This window comes from Primulina eburnea, chromosome 8 (assembly GCF_022965805.1).
Source record: "Primulina eburnea isolate SZY01 chromosome 8, ASM2296580v1, whole genome shotgun sequence".
Classification (NCBI taxonomy): domain Eukaryota; kingdom Viridiplantae; phylum Streptophyta; class Magnoliopsida; order Lamiales; family Gesneriaceae; genus Primulina; species Primulina eburnea.
In genome coordinates, this window is record NC_133108.1 from 34,489,810 (window position 1) to 34,501,174 (window position 11,365).

At 34.7% G+C, this 11,365-nt stretch overlaps 1 protein-coding gene across 2 annotated transcripts; it reads right to left on the minus strand.

The window, feature by feature from the left end:
* Nucleotides 1-250: 250 nt before the first annotated feature.
* Nucleotides 251-11,365, minus strand: LOC140839424 (villin-4-like). 2 transcript variants are annotated; one of them, XM_073206110.1, is made up of 23 exons: nucleotides 11,127-11,365; nucleotides 9,626-9,726; nucleotides 9,305-9,404; nucleotides 8,276-8,344; nucleotides 7,955-8,191; nucleotides 7,688-7,865; nucleotides 7,473-7,605; nucleotides 7,032-7,194; nucleotides 6,181-6,331; nucleotides 5,943-6,043; nucleotides 5,443-5,598; nucleotides 4,884-4,952; nucleotides 4,720-4,788; nucleotides 4,491-4,628; nucleotides 4,241-4,369; nucleotides 3,366-3,513; nucleotides 3,244-3,254; nucleotides 2,842-2,982; nucleotides 2,615-2,740; nucleotides 2,483-2,548; nucleotides 1,334-1,664; nucleotides 794-999; nucleotides 251-713 (listed from the first exon to the last, which is right to left on the minus strand). In XM_073206110.1, the coding sequence occupies exons 2-23, from the start codon at nucleotides 9,679-9,681 to the stop codon at nucleotides 600-602; spliced, it is 2,892 nt and encodes a 963-aa protein (XP_073062211.1). In that variant the 5' UTR covers nucleotides 9,682-9,726; nucleotides 11,127-11,365; the 3' UTR covers nucleotides 251-599. The 2 variants fall into 2 exon arrangements, with proteins under 2 accessions (XP_073062211.1, XP_073062212.1); XM_073206111.1 differs by having other exon boundaries at nucleotides 6,181-6,324; nucleotides 7,028-7,194.

Below are 11,365 nucleotides of genomic sequence, written 5' to 3' on the forward strand. Positions count from 1 at the left end.
TCGGTGAGTACCTAAATGGGCAAACGGTAAATAAAGAGAAGGAACTACATCGGCAAGTTGAAAAAGTTAGGGACTGAATCGAAAAAGAGCTGAAACTATAAGGATACAATGATAATATATTGAATAACGTTAGAGTTGGCTGGACTCTTTTAGCATATTCAGGCGCAAGATTTACATTCAATAAAAAGATTCACATAATTCCAAAATAAAATAAAATCATATAAACATTTTTACATGAAAAGAAAAAATAAATAATGAATGATTTATACATTTTTTAAATAAATAATGAATGATTTATACATTTTTGTACAAGTTCTCCATCATCTACTGAATTGTCCCTAAAAACCCTTCTTGATCAAGATTCCTACAACTTTCCAAATCAATCGCCTGACACAAGTTAAATGAAGAGAAATCATGCAAAAAACAAATCTGTAACTTCAAATCAAACATGGGACAAAAAGGAAAATCAAGAAACTGGTTCTCGGAAAACATAAATCCTAGTTGAAAATTATCTCTGGATTCCTCGGTGGGGGCAATGCAAAATCAGCAAAAGTTGCATTGATGCTGGACATATGGAGTTGGTATCCCCCAGCAAAGATTTAAAACAATTCGAGTGTCATTTTGAGCTTATTCTGTTTCCATTTAGGCAACTTGTAGAAAGCATCCTTAGTCATCTCGAATTTCTCCTTGAATTCTTGCGAGGACAAATATTTCTGTAAAACATGATTTCCAAAGGTGAGGCAAACATTAACCGCCATAGGATTGTCAAGTCAATAACTTCATATGCACTTACCTCACGCTTGGTAACGTCAATATCTTCCACAGGATCAGTTGATGTAGTAGTGAGACGCTCATACGGGTATACTGGAAGTTCTTCGTCCTCTTCAGCTTCACCCTCCTTCATGTCTTCTAGGATTGTCTCTGGCTTTGCTTTTGGCGAGTCCTTGGAGTTTTCATTGGCATTGGTCTCAGATGTCGATTTGGGTAACTCGGGGCTCACTTTAACACAAAATGAAATATTTTGATTAACATATCAAAACATCTGTCTTATCACATCCCTACATTACTTTTGAATTTAAAAGTGTTTTTTCAAAGAAAAAACATTCCAGGTTTTTACAAATTTAATAATGTTTAAAAAGTCAAATTAAGAAGCTGAAAAATGTGAATTTATGCCTTCAACTTTACCTTCTCTTAGGAAAATATGAAGAACATTTTTTAACACAATCCAAACATAAATTTCCTAAACTTTTCTAAAATATTTTACAAAGACGATATTAATGAAGTCTTCTTTAAGCTAGTTTCTTATATATCCCACCGAACCGAGTAATTGTACCTTTGACAGAGCGTGGAATGGTGAAGTCTCGAGCAGTTGCTGGTTGTTCAAAACCTGAACTTATCAGAGCTATAGCTGCTGATCTTGAAGTCGGTTTTGCTGAATCCAGGTTACCGGATTTCGGAAAAAGTCTTGTCACCATTGGAGGAGGAGTTGACATATTTCTTGCATTTGAATTTTCAAAGTTAGCAGCTAGAGCATTAAACGCAGGAGACCTGCCTCTTACACGAACTCTATCAGGGCTAAATGATGACACACTTCTAGAACGCTGAGATTTTTCGGGTGCAGCAAATCTCCCACCATAGGAGATGGCTGGTCTCCGTTTAGACTTCTGTAGCGCGAAACCACAAAAAGTAAAGAAAGAAACTTAAATATATGAAGCAATAGTGAAAATAATCCAACGCATAACAAGATTCTGCTCCATGTCTCTTTCAGTCTTTCTGATAGTGTAAAACATTAACATTTCATACAGATAATATATTGGTCCCTAAAATTTATTTCTAAAACATATATGATCCGCCATTTTAACCGTGAAACAATTTTGGTCGCTGATATTGTGAAAATGGGACATGCTACGTGACATCACACGAAGTTCAATTCTCAGCGGCAACACTGGCATATGATGCATGAATGAATGTTGTTGGCATAAAATTGGGGGTTTATATGCTAAAACAAATACAATTCCCCATGTTTTACAAATAAGCAAGCACCCCCTCATCTTAGTTTTGAGAGATGTGTCTTAAATTAAGCGGAATTGTGGAAAAAAGCTGACCAAGAAATTGATATATAACTATATAAGAAATTAGGGAAAAACCACATAACAAGAGCTCAAATTCAGGCTAACTGTTTTCTTTTGACAAGAGAATGGATAAATATACAACTTCTACGATCAAATTCGTTTAATTGAAAACATTACAGTTTCAAACAATAAAAAACTTAGGATAAAAAATATAGCCAGACGTTTAAAATATCTCGAATGGCCTGAGGACTTGAAATGTGGTGTATAAATCGACAAAACTGTAAAAACATTTTAATAAAGCAAAACCATTTGCAGCAATGGTTCGTGAAAAAGAAAATTCAAAACGAAAAATAATAAGAAAGCATAACGAACGTAAATAACTTGCACATTAAGAAGAAAAGGAAACTTACAACTGAAATTGCTGAAATGCCATGCAAAAGAACTGAAAGTTTTCTTTGGAAAGAGTCTCCATGCATCTGTAAAAATCACAAGTTACCTAGTTTTCTTCTAAACCTTTCAAATTTTTCAATAAGTGAACTCACCATGGATTTTGTAGAGTCCCACGAGAAAAAACGAGTAAAAAATGTTGGCTCAGACCCTTCTGTTATTATATATATTGGAGTATGTAGAGATAATTTCTCGAGAAGAAAATCCCGCTCCAAAAATTTCTGTTGAGAGAAATAGCTGTTAATGTTAAATTGTTTTAAAGCATAAAGGACCAAGATCCTGACTTGATAAAATAAGTCTGTACCAAATAAAAGAATCATACCTCCCCAATATTTAAGGCATTCATCTTTTTCGTGGACCGCACTTGTTGCCCGACCCAGACATAAATGTCCGAGTGGCAGTGAAGAATGAATATATCCTCAGTCATCAGATCGTCTTGGTTGAAATTGTATACCTCTGTCACCTGAAATAGAGATTAAGATTTAAAGTCGTACAGGATTTTCAACTTGTGGAGAATGGAAGGAAACATTGTCGAGGCAAATGACAATTTTGGTGTATACTCTTCATGCAAACATCGATGTCAGATGAGAGATGCCGAAAATTACATTATCTTGCCACACATAAATATTGTTGGGTACCCAACTCTAATGGAGAGCAGATGGATGGTAATAAGGTTCTAATCACATTTTTCTAAAGATGATAAAGAAATACGAGAGATACACACCTCGAGATCTTCTGAAAAAGGCGCAGAGTAATACAATGAACAAATAAACATGTTAGTTTAGTTAATTTGCATTAATAAACAACTTCAAAAACATAAAGTTCAGTAACAGAAAGATGCAACACCATTTAATAAAGTACATGAGAACAGATGGGGGTCTGTTTCAGCTTCTCTTGCAATTTTTTGGCTCGAATACTCCAATTTTCCACCTAACAAATCCCAAAACTGCTCGGATTCTGTACCTTCTTTTTGCAGTTTAGGCTGCATATTTGGCTGCAGGTACAAAGTGTGACAAATAAAGGACATACAATACAAATTCAACATCGAATTTCAGGGAATAAATGCATGAGCACAGTTACTAAATCAGTGACCTAATATGTGTTAAGATATAGGGTAGAACAGATGTTCAGTTTAACTGCTAACCGACCAGTAGTTAGGTTCTATTATTTTGGCAACTTGTTTTTTAATTTTTTAAAAACCGGTGAGTTTAGTATGGGTGCAGCTATCTTTCTTCAAATCCGAAGCAACCGAATAAAACTTATGGGGAAAAATTTGTTTCCACACATTCAATTCAAAAAGTTCGGTTATTGTGATTATTCTCTATTCTAGAAGTACAATTCGCTTAGTTTAGTTTCAATATAAAAATTTGGTTTATTGGATTAGTTCGAAAATCAGAGGTTTATTATCAGTTCGCTTAGCTCAAAGAATTAGCTAGGTTTATTTGGTTATTAGAATTTGGTTTGGTCACCCTTGGTATGATACAGAAATTCTACAAACCATCAAATAATGTTGCTTTTATATCCTCCCAAAAAAGGATGACAGGACTACAAATTAAATCTCATTACTGCGGAAATTCGATTAAATTTGTGTGCGACACTTAAAATAAAAGATCAATAACTGGTTTTTCCCCGTGTATTTTTTTACATACTTTTTTGATTCATGAATTTTTTTTACTTTATTGATCATTGATTAAAAAAAAAGATCAACACAGCTATCAAACCTTTATGAGATCCAACAGCCTCTCGACGAGTTCCTGGTCTTCAGGAGACGTAATACTTCCAGACCAGGTAAAGACCAAGGACCCACTGAGTAGTATGTAACAGTACGACGAGTTCAATGATGATGCCACCTGGATCAAATGAATATCGAATTAATACTCTCTGTTGTATGAATATATAAAATAAGCAGGTTATAAAAGATTATGGAAAATAAATTCGAGGATATATTTTTTGTATAAATTGGCAGCATACTGGTTCAACTTGAATCGCTTGCATATTATCAGGCCCGCTACCCTGAACTCGAAATAATGCTAGTCCATCCTCTGCAAATGTATTATCAGGAAGTTCATTCTTGGCCATGTGATTCTTGAATCCTTCACTAAGACCACCCTGTGACATGACGACAAATTATTTCATTTCCTATGATATAAAACAAAGTAAGAAAAATTTCGTATCTTTTCATATTTTTATCCTCTCAAACCTTGAAGACAATGAAACTCTGAAAAATGGCGAAGAACTGGATTGGTTCATTTCCTTCATAGATGCAAGCCTAGAAATAAAGAGTAAATATATGTCAATATAATAATCAAGATGTAATTTCGCATTAGAAAAAACTATAAATGGAGTGATGGGAAACCAATGTACCTGAGTGGGTAAAAACTTCAAAGACTCCACCATCTTGCTCGCCTGTAAAGTCGCACCTTCTCTATCTACCTATGTATCGTGAGTAATATTATCAGTAACTCATTAATAATATCAAATGATTTTTTAAATAGACAACGCATGCCTTCAAAAAAATTACTAAAGATGATAGCTTTGGAAAATTTATTGTGATATTCTTATCACGGCAGAAACTACTTTTCAACGTGGAAATGTAAATGCTGTTGGTTTTTATCAGTAACAGGTAACTTGGGCAACAAATTTTCCAGAATTCCTTGAAAAACATAAGCTTACAATTTGCAATGAGATTTTCCTTTATTTGTTGTTTTTTCTCCATTTCACGGAGTATATGAGAATTCTCAAGGAAAATAACAGACGAGAGTGCATTTTCTTAAGCAAGTTTAGGCTAACTTTCGATATCTCCTCCGAGTTGACTATAAAACTCGCAAAAGAATGACTTTTCCTATATTTTAAATGTAAACCTATAGTCAGCTAAATAAACTCTCTTTATATTCAAACATCAAGAAAGAAATTAGGACGTCACCTCTACACTTTGCTTCCCAAACCATGTCCCAATGAGATGGTCCTCCTTTCCTTCTCCAGGATAAGAATAGTGAAAGATATAGCAATCTCCGCTATAAAATTTAGACTGATCGGAAGCTGGAAGAAAACTCTTATTTTCACCATTCACACGCCAAACCTAATGTGGGAATGAGAAAAAAAACCTAACGTTATTCAGTAGTACTTTAAGAGAGAAGACCATCAAACAACAAACAAAATGTATATTTTTCATTCTGTACTAATAATCAAACTTCAATAAATTCAAACACAACTAAATTGTAGTTTCTGTGATCAATAATTAGTCCTAAATTATCAAATTTTAACAAAAAAATAAGGAAGCATGTTTTCTAACCATCTTTCCATTAACAATATTCATTTGCAATTTCACTTCGTATAAGAATATTAAAGTGCACAAAACTAAAAGAGATGCTAATTTTTTACAAACTATATACAGCAACAGATATGCAGCTGTTAGATTATCACCTGTAAATCTCCTGTGCAGTCTATATATAGCCTATGGTCTTCCTTTGGAGATTCTGATTTCAGAAGACCCTTTACATTTACCCCTTGGCGCTTTAAAAGTGCTAAAAACATCAACATAAAGACAATGATAAGACCTTGAAGACAATCAAAATCAAAATCTTCAAGGATTTATATGTGTGTGTGTGTGTAGTAAATTAGATTCAAAAGTTAGCACAACAATGCCACGTGCAATACTGACCTGCGACCTTCCCTCTACCTTCCTCAGACACAGATACATTGTTTGAACGGGGCCACGAATCAAATTTCGAGCGGAATAACACTGTCTCAAAGCCCTCAACAACACTGATTATGTGACATTTGGATCTATCAAGACCACGCAGTACTACTTCCTGTATTAAGAATGTAAGTGTTAAGCAACTGATAAGAAGGACAAGTACAATTGGACTAGGATGTTATTTTTACCATTTAATATTTCAAAAACAATGAGAAATGGATTGGTTGGCTTTTTACGTTTAAGAAAATACTTATAAAAGCCAACACAAAGTTAAATATAGCATATAATTACTTCTACTCAAACTTCTCTTTAAAGATATTTTTTTAAAAATAAATACTTGCAATTTTTATTTTTAGTTTTTGAACGGAGATACTTACAGTTTTAGTTCCTATTGTTTGGACAAAAAAATTTTTGGATCCTTATTTATGATGTCATGGAAATGACCCCCAAATATATGAAATTTAAACACTTATAGTCACCCCACTAAATGCGCGTGAAAGCTATACTGAAAATTACATCGAGCATCTGACAATAGAGATTGTAAGTATTTAGATTTCAAAAGTTAGAGTACCATTTATGACCCAATTTCATAATTCCTGTTAGGTTTGAAGGTTCTAACAGAGGGTGACAATAAGTGATAAAATTTCATTTTTTGAGGATCTTTTCTGCCACATCATAAAGAAGATTGGGCCCAAACAATTGAAATCCAAATTATAATCATTCCACACCCTTATTTTAATTACTATATTCAAGCACAAAATAATTCCTATATTTTAAAAAGCAAAAGAGTTTTACTTATAATGGGCAGGACTTACATCAACAGCTTTGCTTGCAGCTTTCCTCGCTGCAAGAGACGTATTTCGCCCCATCCAAACAAAGGCTTCCGTCCCGCAGTCAACCAAATAGCATTTATATGAGTCCAGTAACTCCCTTGTCAAAGAATCAGCCTCCACATGTACTGCTTCTCCGTTCTCAATGCTTGCAATAATAAAGACCAATCAATTGTTTTCATGGGTTTATATATCATAAATATCGATAGCAGTATATAACAAAATTTAATTTATGTTGTCTATGAAATGTGGCGAAATTAGACAAATTTGAGAAAAGAAATGTTTCTGAATCCTTCTAGTTTAAATTGGACTTTCCGTTTCCAGAAATCCTTAAAATTATTCACTAAATGTTCAACATGTCATACTAATCGGTACAATGAACACGAGATTAAATAGAATACGTGCTAAGTGGAAGATACTAGATACCAGAAAAGCTTAGGAGAAGTCAAATCGGTATTTTTGCACTCATTGGTAGTTGTTTTCCTTGGAAGTGGAGCAAAGCCGCCAAAGAATCCCCAAAATTCTCCACTATCAGCATCTGCCATTAATTTTCCATCTTCTGTGGGTAAAAGAAAAGGCAGCAAAAATTAACAATCATTTGGCCACCAACTTCGGAACACCTAATCAGTAGTAAAAATTACCAATAGCTGCTATTTCACATTTTCCATCGTGATAAGTATCTTTAACATATTGAACAACCTCCAGCGCTTTCGCCCTCTCTTGAATGGATGAGTTGGAACCGTTAAATTGAAAAATTTTTGACTCCGTATCAAGAATAAAGATATTGTCATGATTGAGAGAGGCTCGGGCAAAAGGGACCTGTCCAACCATAAAAAAAGCTAAATAAAAAAAAAGTTCTCTATTAGGATTGTGTATGAGAAGTTTATGAGAGAGAAGAACAAGCGTGCCTCTTTTACATGAACGACGTGCTTTCCTTTGCATTCAAACAAACGAGTTTGGTGCGCTTCGGCCACAACATGATTAAAACCTGAGGCAACTCCACCTTCTTGAGGTATTATACATGGCTTAAAAAAAGAAAGGAATTTCTCAGTTTCATGGCCTTGTACTTCACGATATTGAACAGCGCGTCCTCCAAGTGCTGCATCTAACTCAACGGTTTTAATAGCTGCTGTACCGGCTTCGTCCTACGTAAGGAAAAAAATTTAGACATATAGATAATAAAATCCAAAATCACCATTACTTTAAAAAAGTTGTAGCATGAGACATACCTGACTGGTATCTTTACCTAGCCAATAATGAATATCATGACGCAGAGCACCATTTTTTGTGGTAGTGGTCTAAAGAAAACAGTTTAAAAGGTTAAAAAATGCAACAAATACTTCAACATTTTACAAAAATTAATACGATCAAGACATCAGCGATATTGGAATGGAATGATACACTGGCATTTGAATATACAAATTGAACTTTGACAGATACTGCCTGTGTGAAATACTTGGGCAAGGAATCAATAGAATCATAACTAAGTTATGGGTTCTGTCAAACACAAGTGTGGCAAATGACTCGTGGTGAGTACAATAAAATATGTTAATTCCCTTTGTTGTACATTACAGGTTTTAAGCAAGTGAAACTCTTGTTTTCTGGAGCATGGCGAGCACAACACAAATATAAACAGCAGAACAGAGGAGGAGCAACTGAATAACTATAGTTCGGCAACTGCGCAATATTCGCCAAAATATCAAATGAATGGTCTTTGGTATTCTAGTTCATTAAAAGTTATCGGTTTGTGACCAGTCTCACTGGATTAAACCGATTCCGAATTGTTTTATTGAATCGAAACGGAAATGATAGATGTATTGAGCTTAACAGCTGACTGGTTCAGCCCACCCCATTAAGTATCTTGTATAGCATACTTGTTCCACGATTATCTATAAGGAACTGTCTGAAGAATATCAAGAAGATAGCTACTGGGGAAACCTGAAGTTCTAAAGGATATTGCTGGAAAAAGTAAATTGAACATGAATGATAAAACAGAAAGTCCATGGATCACAGATAGCAGCTACTATTAATGTGCAGCCAAACACAATCGTATAAAGTATTCCAGAACCCACAATATGCAACCTAGCTTAAATTTCCCAACAAAAAGGCAACAATTAAAAAACGAAACATGTAATATAAAAAGAGCGGACAAAAATAGAAATGATCCACATTTCCTCTAAAGTTGGCTTATTGTCCTCTACCGCTGAATCAACAAAGGTACAGAATGCAACTGTTATAATAGAAAACTCGAAAATTACCTTTAAAATCACATATGAATCTCCGGTGAAAAACTTTCCGTGTGAAGAATTGGGAATTGCAACAGGTTTGAAATTTTCAATTCGCCATATCTCGATGCCACTAGAGTAAGTCAAGAAAGCAAACATGTAAAGAATCTTGATAAACAATGAGAAATTGCACATGTAGCATTAATATTACAGCTAAGATTATCTATGTTAGGAATCTAAAGTTATATCGTGTAACATTCTCTACTTAAATCATAATGAAAAGTGAGTTTTTTCAAAAACAATGATGGGGCACAATAACAAGTGGACAAGTTTGATATAGTAACATTAGGATACGCTTTCTGTCCTGCCCCTTGGAAAGCTGGATCCAAATCTTTTATTGATACGGACATAATGTCCTCTCAGCTTTTATCAAACTATCCAATCTCAAAATTGATCTGAAACAAGACAAGGAATATGTTCAGTAGTTATTAACTGAGTACTCACAAGCAAAAAGAAAAAACAAAATGGTAAAATAAGCAGAAACATACAAGTTTTGACATATAAATGCAGGACATGAGATGGTGTGAATGAAATGTGTGGCGCCATATATATAGGACTTATTGAAGTAAACGTGCGACATAAAATTAGAAGATCGGTATATATTCAAAAGAAATCAAGAGCAATAGTCTAGGTCCATGTAACCCAATGCAATAATCAGTTCCACGTTACTTGGATATTCTATGTTGCTCTCACAGAAATCACCTAGCAACCAAGCAAACTGTTCCGTTGGGAAGATCACAAATTACGTACACAACCTAAAAGGAACTGTTTAAACGAGAAGAGTTTCTAGCCTACGAAAATGGCTGCCCCAAGCAAGGGCTGAAATTCCCAGATAGAAGAAAATCTATCTCGGTCGGGGATTTGGTTGTAGATGATCATAATAATATTGAATGTGCCATAAGTATGTCTGATGCAGCAGCATATAAGCCCATTCCATATGTAGGAAGAAGACTAAAACTACCCTTTAGACCACTTCACGCTCCGAGCAGACTGAAAAACTATTACTCCCAATTGCAAGTTTGTGCCAACAAAATGTTCCATGTGTATCTACGTAAGTCCTGCAGCCATCAATTTTATGTCTCAACAGCTAAATAAAACTCCACAAGACACAGAAAGTGCAGCCATTTCACATTTTATTTGGGTAAAGGTCAAACTTTCCCAGCTACCAATGACAGACAAACTCACAATGTGATTGTTACAGTGTCCCAACTGTGCGATAAACGGTTTTGATCGAACACCTAAAATGACAATTCCTTAAATTCATGTAATGACCACAATCGTCCGAAATCCATATTGATCAAGAAGACAGGCAGAGAGACTACATCCACTTTGCACCTATAACAACCTCCTCGCTTACTGGAATGGAGAAAAATCAATAAATTACATGACATAAGAAACTGTGTCCATTTCGTTTCTCTTTGGACATCTGATTGTGTAGGCTTTTCGAATCTATCGGAACCAGGCCATTGATTATGAAAACAGAATCTCATCACTTGGACAGATAAAAACAAACAAACTTTTATTGCAATTGCAGGATCCACCAATAAAGGCCATTGCATTTCCACATGCATACACAACAAAACTCAAAAATGTAAGTGCCCAATACATGACCACATTTCCAAAATGAAAAACGGTTTCTTCCCTCGATCAAGATTCAAATTTTTTACACATAAAAATCATCAACACTGACGCAAACACATAACACGGCAAACCATGCGACGCATAAATCAAATTATATATACAGCCAAACACACATAACAAAGTACAAGCATGGGAATGTCATTGAAACATTCACCTCTTTATCCTTGAAAGACACCAGTCCTCGAGCCCACGTGAGAATAAATCAAACGGATCCAGTATAATCACACAACAAAAAACACCAACATAAATTTCAAGGAAAAAGAAAAAGTGGATTCCGAAGATATTATGAACAATCGGAAGAATATTAAAAGAGATAAATTCTACGATGTGAGAAAAGAGAACGACATACATAGAACCATGATCATGTGTGTACGTGTTTGTACGAGAGATGTT

Excerpts from the sequence above, each read along its gene's own strand:
- LOC140839424 (XM_073206110.1), bottom strand. The coding sequence starts at position 9,681 with ATGTCCGTATCAATAAAAGATTTGGATCCAGCTTTCCAAGGGGCAGGA. Across the intron at positions 4,953-5,442 it reads TTGGGAAGCAAAGTGTAGAG|GTAGATAGAGAAGGTGCGAC; the intron begins GTGACGTCCTAA and ends CACGATACATAG. Across the intron at positions 3,514-4,240 it reads GGCTGTTGGATCTCATAAAG|CCAAATATGCAGCCTAAACT; the intron begins GTTTGATAGCTG and ends TTGTACCTGCAG.